The 15011-nt window shown below is 34.4% G+C and overlaps 2 protein-coding genes across 2 annotated transcripts; both read right to left on the bottom strand.

The window, feature by feature from the left end:
• Nucleotides 1-4971: 4971 nt before the first annotated feature.
• Nucleotides 4972-8457, bottom strand: LOC110370989 (organic cation transporter protein). The gene is made up of 7 exons (XM_049841177.2): nt 8066-8457; nt 7729-7918; nt 7350-7450; nt 6572-6723; nt 5859-6470; nt 5541-5722; nt 4972-5205 (listed from the first exon to the last, which is right to left on the bottom strand). The coding sequence occupies exons 1-7, from the start codon at nt 8347-8349 to the stop codon at nt 5002-5004; spliced, it is 1725 nt and encodes a 574-aa protein (XP_049697134.2). The 5' UTR covers nt 8350-8457; the 3' UTR covers nt 4972-5001.
• Nucleotides 8458-9643: 1186 nt separating this feature from the next.
• Nucleotides 9644-14535, bottom strand: LOC110370987 (organic cation transporter protein). The gene is made up of 8 exons (XM_064036739.1): nt 14402-14535; nt 13799-13997; nt 13223-13412; nt 12672-12772; nt 11812-11963; nt 11004-11615; nt 10373-10554; nt 9644-9993 (listed from the first exon to the last, which is right to left on the bottom strand). Exons 2-8 carry the CDS (start codon nt 13993-13995, stop codon nt 9832-9834), a joined length of 1596 nt encoding a protein of 531 aa, XP_063892809.1. The 5' UTR covers nt 13996-13997; nt 14402-14535; the 3' UTR covers nt 9644-9831.
• Between the last annotated feature and the right edge of the window lie 476 nt (nt 14536-15011).

A 15011-nucleotide genomic window follows, 5' to 3' on the forward strand; every position in this document is an offset into this window, starting at 1 on the left:
ATTTCATACAGGTACCTAAACGGAACAATCACCCATTCATACATAGACTTTCAAACCAATATATAGTATTGCTTATTTCAAAACACAAATACACACTTGAAATTGAAAACCCATGAAACTACCTACCAAATATGTAATAATCTCAAGAACAGCCTAATTCACCGTTCCAACATAGCTTAGTTTCAATCAGCCCCCTACTCTCTTCGTGATGCGACTGCGAACATTCCAGAATATCCTGGGCTACATGATTCACTGCAGCTTACTATCCGTATTAGAAGCACGTAGGATGCATTTTCTTTTATTTTTCTTTGTACTGAATATGATGTTGCGGTAGGTCGTGGTTATGGAAATCGTGATTAGAGTTAGTGGAGTTTTGTGTAGAGGTATTTTAGATTGCGGATTGAAGAAGGTAAAGTAAATTAATGTTATAGCAAACATAAAATTATCTTCGATAGGCATTGAAAAAAGGGGGAGAAAAAAAGGGGGGTTGTAAATTCGGCAATGCCAATGACGATATGTAAAGTAAAATTTCGAAAATTGTTAGAAGATTTTCACAAAACTAAAATTATCTTTCGTAGAGTACAGTCGTACATAAATGTTCAAAGAAAATTTTCCTCCTTTGCAACATTTTCCTCACCTCTAAAAGACCAGTTACATGGTTTTCATTTCCTCAAAAATACTTACGAAACAAGTAAAAATTCCTTGCCCACAATAAACGTAGTAAGTAGTGCGGTAGTGTAGTGCTGACACCAAAAGCCGATTCAATATAGTCGCGTTCTCGTTTCAACTGAGAATCAAACGTGACGGGAATTCTCCGAGTCTTATAGTTTATTTCTCCAGTTATTCCTAGGGAGCACTATTTTGTGGGTTGTGATGCTTTTGCTTGGTTTTTAAAGTGTGTTGAGGTAAAGAATTGTAAGGGGAATTAAAAGGGTACAGTAAAAGACGTGAGTATCAATTCTTATAACGCGATCGAAGAATGCTGAAATTTCTTTATTTTAAGTGTTTATGATGGCTATATTTGGAGAAGGGCATTTAAGCAAATTAAAAAGTAAAAATATCACACACTGCTCTCACCAATACACATGCCCAGTGCGGTGGGTATGGACAAATCCCTTGGGCCTTTGTCCAATGAACGTTTTTGGGATGTAACAATAGACCGATGATAGCTAGATTTCTCTTACATCCTAAGTTAACTTGGTCATGTGCCATAATAATGTAGCCAAACTCAGAACTGCTTCAGTATTTTTAATAAAAGTTCATTTAAATCCTTACAATTTAGAACAGAAATCAAAGTTGTTCTTCTCCTTCTTTCCAACAGCCTCGGCCTGACCGACATTGTCGGGCAATACTTCATCAGATGTGTCGGGTAGTAACGTCACAACACATGCTGTTAGTATGGACAGTATGCCCATTATCATAGATGGCAGACCAGGCCAGTACTGCATCTAAAAATAAATAAAAAGATGATTATATAGACAAGACGTAGGCATATATTGGTCTGGTTATGGCTTCGATGTACTTTCTACTGAGCTTACAAATAATGATGAATAGTTTTAAATTCTAGATAAGTATTTAGATTTGTGAGCAGAAGATACAGCATAGTCATAATAAGCGACATAATAAATATAACAATTCACAGATGTATCAGTGACAAATCAATGACTTGTTATGAAAAGAAAATCTGCCAGGTGTTCAAACACATGGAGAGTGTGAGTCATTCAATAATAATATGGAAGTGTTGAAAAAAAAAGTAATCCAAAATATATTAAGTACTTTAAAGAATAGGCTTGATAATACTCCGTTAGATGAAATTAAAAATATTATAGTAGTACTTACTAATAATGGCGTTTGAGGAGCAATAATAGCTGCAATTCTTCCCAAAGCAGAGCATAGAGCATGCATTGTATTCCGAGTGTATGTGGGAAATAATTCTGATGTGTAAATGTAAACTATACGTATGGATATTGTTGAAAAGAACTTTCCAGAAACGTATAGTAGTATGGATAACCAAGCGTAGTCTGTGGAAGATAGAACTTTGTTAATAGTATTCACAATAACGAGAGAGACTCATGAATGGAAGGTTGAAATACACTTTTCTATTGATACAGGATGAAAAAATAATTTTAATATTGCGTACATACCTGTCGGTACAATAGAATGGGCCATACAAAAAGTTCCAGTCAGCAAAAACGCAAATATTAACGGATTCTTCCTTTTAAACTTCGTCAGTAAATAATAAATAGCTATACTAGCTGGTATTCCAGATAGTATTGTGAGCCCATAATTCAGATACTTGTTCCCTTTTAATGATACCGAGTTAATTAATAAAGAGTAAGAGTTGAATAATGCTGTGAACCACATACAAATACAGCATAATAGTCTTAGAAATAATTGTTTGGATGAAAGTGTAATCTTCAATGAAGCCATCAAGCTTATATTTGTGTTACTATCTTCACATTTCAAATTCGATAGTTTGCTTTCATCTATTGTGATATTGTTGGTCTTCGCAGCTTGCCTGAATACTTCACCAACTACATCTACCTTGCCTTTGTTTAGCAACCATCTGAGGCTTTCGTCCATCCAGAATATATAAAGAACGAACAAAAGTCCGGGAGCGTATATTACTATGACAAAGATTCTCCAGGTTGGTGCAAGCCATGCTATGATTGCTACACAGATTCCTCCAAAAGTCGTGAATAAGTTGAGCACAAATATTATAAAGGGGCGATGTTCCTTTGTGACAGTTTCTATAGCTGCAACATTTGTAAGTATTATTTTAGAATTCTTTCTCATATCAGTGGTACAGAAATACATAGAGATGACGACTTACACAACGTAAAGGTAGCAGAATAGCAGTCTCCGAGTAAAGGTTCCATCATTTCAAGGACTACATATAACCAGTAAGAGTAAACCCAACTTTTAGATAAACCAATTAGGGAACCAGCTACTGACGTCAAGATTATGATACTCTTTCTGCCGAATCTGGAAAAAATAAACAATCCCTAAAACTATTAAGCCAGTTCATCCAATGAGATTCTCAAGTATCGTTTTAAACAGTGGTCAATGGTCTCAAAGTACACATAGTCGCTATTTCTAATCTGTGTGTATGTGAATTTAACACAAAACTAACGACTGTCATTATCAACTCATAAACGGTTCGTGATAATAATTGGCTGAACTAAACTTCCTACTGCTCTTGAAATAAATGGCCTTGAAGATTTAAGTAAACTGTACTCAATTGTGAATGAATATAGTATTGTAGATGGAGGTCAGACTAATCCAAGAGTGACATAGTCTATATTTCATCCGGGTATGGGAAGTTGTTTCAACAGGACGTGTGTTAAAGGGAAGACAGCCAGTAATACATACTTATCTGATAAAGGTCCGACTATAAAGAGTCCTAACATGTAACCAACGCTGTGCATAGTGCCAACCAGTGTCCTCTTCCAGTCTTCACAGGCAAGGTCAAACTGGAGAGGAAAATATACAGTTAATGCTAAGCAGTCGCAAAAGCTAGAACTTTTAAAAGACGTTAATTAAAAGTAGTATGGGTTTCTAAAGATTGACAAGGTAAATCGTTCAGAGAGATGCTGTTACATTGGATAAATGAATCTATCTTGATGTGTTCTTCTTATAGTACTATCATTACTTTTGAGTTAACTTACCTCAGCCACAAAACTATCCGGCTTATCATATACCCATTCATTGCACTCAGTTACATTCAATAGATCGAAATTTTCTTCTTTACAGACATCGTTTTCATCATGCTGTGCATATTTGTGACATTTGTGATCAAAACTGGAATTATGATCTAATTGTATAATCTCTCTGTAGTCACAATTTGGATATTTACACCTGAAAAGGAGATTATTATCACAATCCTAATTATAATTATTTATCTTGTCAATATTGACTATCACTATAAAGTTTACATTGCCTTTTCATGTTATGAGTGATTTATAATTTTAAAAATACATTAAAAAAATAACTTACCTATAACCAACATTTTCAACAGCAAACACATAATTGGTGCTATGCCACATACTCATAAAAGTTAGAGCTCCAACTAAGAACACGAATTTAATATGGTAGCGTCCGAATATTTTTAATTCACGTAACATACTTTCTAAATCCACTACATCTTTATTTGTAACTACGTCTGTAGATTTAAATTTATCTTCTGCTACATTCTGTTCATTTGTTTCTTTACACTTAGCTTCCTCAATTGGATTTTTTCCATCATCTTTTGATTTTCCAACATCTTTTTCAGATGTCATTATTTCCTTTCTATAAAAATTATGACCGCAGATGTGATATTTGTGACGTGTAATGTTACACTAATCCTTCAGATTGTTTTAATGGTGAGTGTAAATATTATAGAGTGGATGTTTTCGTTATCGGTCACAAAAATAATAAGCAACTGGTATCGAGTTCTCAACCTGCTAGTGCACACAGATGATTCTCCAGATGAGACACAGATTTGTTATCGTTCGTTTAAGTAAGTATTGTATATTTATTTCCTACTGTGGGATTCAAGTAATTTTGGCGGCTCATTATAAATAGCTTAAGAGTTTTTTGACTTAGTGGCAGATAGTTTTAGAAGATTCCACGGTAGTAAATAGTTTGCTCTTCAGTTGTCGCCTACCATTTAGTCATTGATTAAATTGTTTCTCGTTTAATAATTGTGTTTCTATAATCTCTTCCCTGTCATCAATGTTTGTTTATGAATAGAGCCTCGCGACTAAATCTATAAGTGTTTTAAATAAGCAACTAACTCGTAATAATTATCTTTCGACCCTGGTGTTTCGATGCATTTATCAAAATGAGGTAATGTAAAGAAAGAAAATACCATAAGGACTGAAATACTCTAGATAGTGTATTCGAAATATGCTGAGATTTCTGAATTTTAGTTCAATTCTTTGAGATAAGTTTTCGTTAGTAGCATTTTTTTCATACAAAAAGCCAGTATTACTTTTGCATTTTAATGTTGACAAAAAATTACAATTTAGAACAAAAATCAAAACTCCTCTTCTCCATTTTACGACATAGTTCTTGTTTCTCCTTCTTCCCAACAGCCTCGGCCTGACCGACATTGTCCGGCAATACTTCGTCAGACGTATCGGGTAGTAACGTCACGACACATGCTGTTAGTATGGACAGTATGCCCATTATCATGGACGGTAGACCTGGCCAGTACTGCATCTGAAAAGGAAATTATGAAAACGTTACATAAGTTATTTTTAAGCTTACTGATAGTGACGTGGGTTGTGAGTCCAAGATGGGAGATTAGTCTTCACACTGGATCATCCACTGATTGACTGACACTGGTTGTCACACAACAATATAATTGCAAAAGGTAATATTTATACCATGGTTTAGTCAGACATTAACGAATTATGCTATTGAAGGATCGTCGATCAAATTGCACAATCAAATGATACCATTGGATTAAATAATTAATTAATTGAAAATAAAATTGCTGACATGAAAAATACCAAACTTACAGAGGAAAGTAACATTAATATAAGAATACTTACTAATAAAGGTGTTTGTGGAGCTATAATAGCTGATACTCTTCCCAAAGCAGAACATAGAGCATGCATCGTATTCCTTGTGTATGTAGGAAACAATTCTGACGTGTATACGTAAACTATACGCATGGATATGGATGAGAAAAACGTTCCAGAAACATATAGTAGGATAGATAGCCAGCCGTATTCTGTAATGAAATACACACGTATACGATTAACAATCTGATATAAAATATAGATGGATTTTTGAATCGAGAGCTAAAAGATCTAAACTCCGAGATGAACTTGTGGATCTGAGTACTGCTACTAATGATGAACACATACCTGTTGGAACTAAAGAATGTGCCATACAACAAGTGCCAGTCATCAAAAATGCAAATATCAACGGATTCTTTCTTCTAAATTTCATCAGCAAATACAATATCGCAAAACTGGCTGGTATTCCAGATAGTACGGTGAGCCCATAATTCAGATACTTGTTCCCTTTTAATGATACCGAGTTGATTATCAAAGCGTAGCAGTTGAATAATGCAGTGAACCACATACAAATACAGCATAAAAATCTTAGAAGCAGCTTTTTGGACGAAACGGTCATTTTTAAAGAAGCCGCCCAACTTATGTTGGTGTTGTCTTCTTCACATTTCAAGTTCGATAATTTTCTTTCATCTATTATTATATTGTTGGTCTTCGCAGCTTGCCTGAATACGTCACCAACTTCATCTTTCTTGCCTTTGTTGAGTAACCACCTTAGGCTCTCGTCCATCCAGAATATATAAAGAATGAACAAAAGACCAGGAGCGTATATCGCTATGACGAATATTCTCCAATTTGGTGCAAGCCATGCTATAGTAGCTACAGAGATTCCTCCCAAAGTCGAGAATAAGTTGAGCACAAACATTATGAAGGGGCGATATTCTTTTGTAACAGTTTCTACAGCTGAAAAGCAATGAAAATGTTAAGTCCCTTTTAATGTGATTGTGTATTACTAGGTAGGTACAGAGTACAGACAGATATGCGTAGACGATATCAAGACTTACATATAGTAAAGGTAGCTGAGTAGCAGTCTCCCAGTAAAGGTTCAAGCGTTTCAAGAACGACGTATAACCAGTAGGAGTACACCAAACTCTTAGATAAACCAATCACAGCACCGATCACTGATGTGAAGACTATAACGCTTTTCCTACCAAATCTGGAAGAGACAACCATTTCAGTAGCAAAAATAATAGATTTAGCTTTTGAGGAATTTGCTTCATTTACATACCGTATTATAGTGATCGATAAACCTACTATTATCATTTAACAATAAAGGATTCATCATAATAAGCTTCCTACTATTTAACTTAAAATAAATGGCCTTGATGATTTTGGGAAACTACAGTCGTAAATAATTGTGAATAAAGTGAGTATTATAATCCGAGGACAGACTTTTGTTTTAATTTTGCCCATAACTGATTTAATTTAAGTATGTTAACTGCACAAAATTATCGTTCAAAGGTTTTTATTATTATACAGAATTCGCATGTCCAATCTAATGACATGGCAAAAATTGCTAATGTCTTGTTTAGCGTAACATATCATCTGTAGTCAGTTCTTTGTCATAATATATTGTTGTTTTCTTTGAAGATTTTTTCCTCTCCTTATTACAGTCCTACTCGTTATTATTTCTGGTTTCCATAATTTCGTTTGGCGAATATGGATTTGATTTTCACTAAAACATTATCATAATAAACTACCCAAAACACTTGAGTTCTACTAATGCAGATAGAAACACGAATCATAAACTAAACAATAGAGAAAGAGATATTAAATACATACTTGTCTGATGCGGGGCCTATTAGAAACAGCCCTATCATATATCCTACGCTGTGCATGGTTCCAATGAGAGTCCTCTTCCAGTCTTCACATCCGAGATTAAACTGCAAAGGAAAATAAGACGTCAACAATTTGTTGACACAATAATCAAGTAGGAGCCAGATTATCCCATCTTATTTTCTCTTTAGAATGGATAAATAAGTCTCGCATATTTAAATACCATGAATCAAACAAATATTCTTAACAATGCTTTTGAAGATTGAGCATTCTGTATGGAATTATTTTTGGGGATAATTTAGGTATATTACCTAATTTAACCATTCATTCAGAAAAACTGTTAGGACTTGATGTTGTTGCGTAAAATAAAGTAAATGTGACTCACCTCAGCCACAAAACTGTCAGGTCGATCATATACCCATTCATCGCAAGCAGTTGCATTAGATACGACGAAATTATCTTCGCTACAAGAACCATCGTCATCATACAGTCTATATTTGTGACATTTGTAGTCAAGACTTGAATTTTGTTCTAATTGTGAAAGCTCTGTGTAACCGCAGTTTGGGTATTTACATCTGAAAAACATAAGTATCAGAAAGCTAATTCTGATGATAATATACACCTAGTCGACAATGTTTGGGACGTAGGCAGATTGAAATTGCTTCTCAATACTATATCTATAAAGTTCAACATTGTATGACAAATAGTGAAAATTTACTCACCTGTAACCAACATTTTCAACAGCAAACACATAATTTGTACTATGCCACATACTAAGAGCAGTTAGGGCTCCAATCAAAAACATAAATTTGATATGGTAGCGTCCGAATATTTTCAATTCACGTAACACACTTTCTAAATCCACTTCATCCTTCTTTGGAACCACAACTGTTGCTTTAAATTTATCGTCTACTACATTATGTTGAACTTTCTCTTTACATTTTTCTTTATCAAATGGTGCTTTTCCATCATCTTTTGAACTGTCAACTTCTTTTACTGATTTCATGTTTTCCTTTTCATAAAAGTTATGTTCGTAGATGTTACATTTGTAAGGTGTAATGTTACACTAATTCTTTACATTGTTTTTCTGGCAGGTGTTTATGCTGAATAGAGTAGTGTATTGTGGTTGTTAAACTAATGAACAGCTGGTATCGAGATCTCAGCTTGCTTAGGCGCACAAATGTTCTTTTTCAGGTCTCTGTGTTTACAGATTTTTCATCGAGAGGTTTAGCAGATATTGTGTACTTTTTTCTTTCAATAGGGTTTTCATAAAAGACACAAATTTGAAGCTTTTAAGCACCACTGATTTGAAGCTTCTGATATGCATACTTGGCCTATAGATAGGTTTGTTTTTTGCTTTCAACTCTTGCTAACCCTTTTAAATCGTTGACCTAGAATTGTTCTTAAACAATTTGTCAAATAATTGTCTGTAATCGATTTACACGATTTTATCGACATTGCAAACGATCAACCTCTAGTGTTTGTATTTTTAAAATCAAGTCATGTGGAACGAAGGATAACTGGAAAGAATTGTACGCGTTTGCGTCAGTTGTTTAAACATTGTTTTGTCTGTATTCATTAATATTTTAAATGGCAATTTGTAAGGCCATCTCGCCAGCTGCTATAGACTATACAACTTGCTATATGCTTCATACAGCTGGTATTAGCACTATTATTGAAATTGCCGAGCTAAAGATACTGAAGATAAAATTCGATTTAAAGGTTAGTGATGTGAATGAATGACAATTTAAGTTAGGTCTAATCTAAAACCTACGTAGCACGGGAAGTACTTCACGTACAAGTAGTTCCTGAGATACGAGCGATAAGTCAAACAAACAAACTCTTCAGCTTCATAATATAAGTATAGATTGTTGAAAGTTCAATGTTCTTTAATGTGCATATAAGTTTATCGATATTTAATGCATATAATCTTTTCATACTATTTTATTTTTATCTCCCATTATTGCTTTTCGTCATATTGTTCTACTTACTATACGTTTACAGTATATTTTCTAGTTTTTACTTCGTTATATCGACTACGTTCGGACAAACAAATAAAGTCTGACTTCTTTATATTGTCGCCAAATTAACCTCCGTCTGTGAACATTTCAGGTCTTATAAATAGTACGAAATTTTTAGAACTAACTATAGAACAGTTATATGAATGGAAAATCGCCCAATATTGCAGGTTTAAATCGTTTTTCAGTAAAACGCCGCTAGAATAGTTTTTAAATTATTTTATTCGTAACATCTTAAATAAATCTTAAAGTATATAACGCTATTAAGGTTATTGTCAAGGATCTATTTTCGTCAGGTATAGTACTGAGATCTATTGAGATCATCATTAAGAGAGAGAAGAGTAAAAATAATATTTATCCTTAAACACCAAAAAACCCAAAGTCTTTGGATAACTTAATCTTAAACTAAAATCTCATAGCAAAGACTTTGGTTGGACTGCTTATTCCTAAATCAAAGACTTTGATTGACTTCAGTCTTTAGCACCATTACGTCTGGTGCCCAAAGCTTCAGCTTGCTGCACGGTGTCAGGTAGCACATCTTCGGCTGTATCAGGCATCATCGTCACGACCAGGGCAGTAGTTAGAGATAATCCTCCGATGATCAGGGATGGGAAACCAGACCAGTAGTGTAGCTGGAAAATAGAAGTTGGGACATTATATCAAGAGTTTATTGGTACCCGAGAAGTCCTAAAGACGCTTGTTGTTGTTTGAATAAGTATTAAGGGACAGTTGAAATAAAATCTGAAAAGGAAAATATTTTTTTGAAGGTTTGATACTCACTAAATTAAGGCATAATAACAGGCATTGAAAACAGGTCTATAAATACTCCTACTACTGCATGCGTAACAAGATAAAACGTATCAGATGCTTACTGATTAACCAGTTGGTATTCTTTCATATTATATGTTTTTCACGTTCCAAGGTTGTGGAAAGTCTTTCAAATACTACCGCATCTAAAGCAAGCTCAATCTGACTTATCATACGACATAGGTGATATTATAGAAAACTTACCAACAAAGTAGTCTGAGGAGCCAATATAGACCCGATCCTCCCAATAGAGGAGCAGAGAGCATGCATGGTGTTCCTCGTATAAGTGGGGAACAGCTCAGTGGTGTAGAGGTAGATGGTGCCAGATGCGATGGCCGACATGAACTTGCCGCCGAAGAACAGTGATGTGGAAATTAGAGGGTAGCCTGGAATTCAAAGCACACTGTTTTTGACTTATATTCAGAAATTAGCTGCTTTCTGCGGTTTCACTCACGTTCTGTGGAAACCGTTTCCGTAGGTATCCGGATCAAAAATAGTCAATGTGACTCAAAGGAAGTTAAGCTTCTCAACAGTAAGTGAAGAATTTTTCAAATCGATTCAGTGGTTTCGGAGCCTTTGAGGTACAAACATTATAACATAATATGATGATTGAACAATTGTTGGTGAGCCAAATAAATAAAATAAACTAACAAACCAAGAATGTTTCCTCTTTATAATAATAGAAGGTAAAGATAAATTAAGCTGGAATCGGCAGCTCATTAACTGCTATGATTATTAAATCGCTTCCTTGTGATATAATTTCGTAAAACTGACCTTTATATTAATAACGTTACATAAATACTAAAATTGTAAAGGTCAAGAAAATAACACCCACCTTTTGGTATAAACGACTGGACGATACAAAACGATCCAGTCAAGAGAAAAGAAAATATCAACGGGACTTTCCTTTTGAACTTTATTAATATAAACATTAATAGGATACTAGCAGGAAGATCAGCGAAAGATGTCAAAGCGTAATTGATGTACTTATTCCCTTCTAAAGAGACGGAATTTATTAGAAGACCATATTTGTTGAAGGTAGCCGTAATCCAGGCACAAGCACAGGCTAAGAATCTTAATAACAAAGTTCTTGAAGTTACTGTTGTCTTCAGAAGTGTTACCAAATTGTCATTGTCATCAGCCCTTCTGCAATCAATTTTGTCCAACGTCGATTCTTCAATGTACACATTGCTGATTTTTGCAGCTTTGCGCAAGATGTTCTTTGCTTCTTTCTTCCTGCCTTTAATTAGAAGCCATCTGACGCTCTCGTCGAGGAAGAAAGCGTAGAAGATGAAAATGAGAGCTGGTGCATAGATGACTCTTAGGAAGTGTCGCCAGTATGGTATTAGCCAGGCTATCAGTGCCATTAGTATTCCGCCAACAGACATTGATCCTATCATTATTGGAGCGAATATTGCTCGGTTTTCTTTGGCTACCATTTCTACTCCTGGAACGAAACGAATTATTTTAATGACTGGTTTTGGGTTGTGCATGTGGTTAAATCAATTTGAGTTATAATTTTGTCTATTTAGCCAAAGGTTTTACCTTAAGGTATTACCTTTATAATTACCGTGCATTATCAAAGATGGAATACAATGTTAACCAAAGGAGATTTTTAGGATAACTTTGGGTTGAAATCTTACCCAGCATATAATTAGGAGAATAAGCGTCTCCGAGCATAGCTTCAATCAGTTCAAACACCACGTACGTCCAGTAAGACACGGTGACACTTCTAGCGAGACCCATTAGAGCTCCGGTCACTCCCGTGAACACTATCAGCTTCTTTCTGCCTACTCTGTAATTGAAAAATAATAATTTTTATAATAGGATATGAAGTATGAGTAACCGGGACAACGCTAGGATGATGATGATGATGATGATGATGATGATGAAGTATGAGTACATAAGGAAGTAAATAAGGAAGGAAATACATACGTACATAAGTCAAATCAAATCATTTATTTCATTTAGCCCTTTACAAGCACTTATGAATGTAAAAAAATATAAATAAGGTTTATTCTAGTTGCCCATTCCAAAAGTAGCTTCCTGTGTAGAAGAACGGGCAAGAAACTCCATTATATGACTCATGAGGGAAATATATAAGGTCGTACATAAGGAAGTATATAAGGGGAGTACATAAGGGGAGTACATAAAGAAGACACATAAGGGGAGTACATTAAGGGGAATACATGAGGGGAATACATTAAGGGGAATACATTAAGGGGAGTACATAAGGGGAGTACATAAAGGGAATACATAAGGGGAGTACATAAGGAGAGTACATAATAAGTACTAATTAATAAGTACAGCTTTCACCCTATGAGGAAACTATTCACTTCAACAGGTGGTGTCTAAACGTTCTCAGTACATAACGGTTCCAATAACAACCTTACCCTGGACCCTGTTTCTTACGTTGGTGGACATATTTTTTTATAATTGAATTAATGTTTGTGTTTTTTTATTTAAAAGTTAAAGTGGTAGGTAAGATGCAGAATCAACTTACTTGTCAGAAATGGGGCCTAAGAGTAGAAGGCCAAACATGTAGCCAATGCTGTGGACTGTTCCAACCATTGCACGTTTCCAATCTTGACATCCGAGCTGGAACTGAAAATCAAAAGAAACGAATGGTTATGAAGACGTAATTTATAATTTAAAAAAATCGTGAAGTAGCCAGGTCAACAACGTTTGATTTTTATTGAAACAAAATATATTGCCAAAATTGCACAATACTGAAGGCCGATAGTTGGATCAATTACCCTACACGTTATTTTATACGTTTTTCTATACTAATGTAATAAAGCAGAAGAAATATACATTTTTGTTTGTTTCTTTATTTGTAATGGATAAACTCAAAAACTACTGGATTGATTTAAAAAATTCTTTCATTGTTGGAAAGCTACACTCTTCCTAAGTAACATAAGTTATATTTTATCGAGGCGCGGACAGTAGTTCTCCCGGCATGCGGAAGTAACCGCGGGGAAACGGCTAGTGTGTAATAAATTGAAAAAAAAAACGTTGAATTCCATTTCTCTCAATTTAAAATGACATACTTACATCAGCAACAAAACTATTCGGGTCTTCATACACAAATTCGCCACATCTTCCAATACTGGACATATTGTGAGCCTGTACTAAACACGTGCCGTTTATTCCTGTTAGCTGGTACTTTTGACACGTGTCTTGTGTCAGGTTGAGAGCTGACGGTGACCATGATGTGGTGTGTTCACATTCTGGGTATTTGCAGCTGAAAAAGATGTTTCGTTATAGAGAAAAGTGGTGGTTCAATAGTATATATTTAAATAATATATATAATAGGTATGTATAATTTGACATCATTATTACTATTAACTTTAATAAAAATAAAAAATAAACTGAGGATTTGAGGACTAGGCCTAAGCCTAGGTTAAAAATACAAAGGTCACAATTTAATGCACGTATATAGTTTGGGCATAAAAGCCAGACAGACAGACTTCCGATTCTGTGTAATATTATGAAGCTGAAGAGGTTGATTGTTTGCTTGAACGCGCTTATCTAAGAAAATCATTTATTTTATCATTTTAAAAGTATTTAATCGGGTACATGGCACAGTTTCCACAACGAAGCTAGTTTATAATATTATTAAGGACTTACCGATAATCCACAATACCAGCAGCAAAGACATAGTTCATACAATACAGCGCGTTGGACATACACGCGAAGATCAACAGGGGCATAAGCCTCAAGTAGTAAGGTCCTAACAGACGGAATCTAGATAATATCTTCTCTAGAACTACATCTTCTTCTTTTATAGATACCTTCTCCAAAAATACTTCTTTTGCTTCTGTCATATCTGGAATAATTTAATCAATCATAAGATACATAAAAACTTTTTTCAAAAAACAAAATCGATTTCAATAACGTCTTCTTATTCTGACTGAAAATCGCATAAAAATCGTTTCAGGCAAACGTGAGATAATCGCACACTGACATATGTACATATGGTCAAACTTAGAACCTTTATTTTTGAGGAGGTTAAATATTAGAATTAAATACATTTTATGAAAAGAAAAATATGTGTTTTGACTACAATCCGCTAGAGGGTTATAATATCAAATTTATGTATTTTAAGGCTTTATGCAAATGACAGGGTAGTTTATTGTTAATATAATTATTAAAAAGGTAATTCACATTATAATTTACGCTATTAATTATATATTAATTTACTCCACTTTGTATTTATTTTTACATACTTACCAATTTTAAGCACTAAATTCTTGTTACATGACACTTTATTTCTTTTAACAGACAAACACACAATGATGTCAAGTTTTAAAATCTATGTTAGAAGACCAAGGTTGCCACTTAAACAATTGCTTGTAAAATCTGAAACATCATACAAAATAGCACTTTATCACAATGCAATAGAGTTCCATTTATCAATAGACTATTTTGAGAACAGCAAATAGAAGTTTGTAATTCAGATAATTTGCAACGAAAGCATGATCTAATTAGGACGATTTAATAAAGAAATGTATGCTTAAATAACTAATGCATTATTCAGTAGAATATATTACTGTTTATCTGTTTGTGACAATATCGTGAGTTATGATTATTTTTACGTAGACCGTGCTCAGCATTTTATGAGGAGATTTTTGCGTCATACATAACTAACAGTCTAGCTTATAATCATGTTTTTTGAAGTATTTAAATTGTTAATAATTTATCGATAACCAGCGGTATCCTCCGGTTTCACTCGCATGCCGGAAATTCTTCCGGTATCTAGACAAAATATAGTTTATGTTACTGAGGGATAGTGCAGCTTCCTAACAGTGAAAGACTTTTCAAGTCGGTTCAGTAGTTTCGG

Source organism: Helicoverpa armigera, chromosome 10 (genome assembly GCF_030705265.1).
Source record: "Helicoverpa armigera isolate CAAS_96S chromosome 10, ASM3070526v1, whole genome shotgun sequence".
In the NCBI taxonomy this organism is placed as follows: Eukaryota; Metazoa; Arthropoda; class Insecta; order Lepidoptera; family Noctuidae; genus Helicoverpa; species Helicoverpa armigera.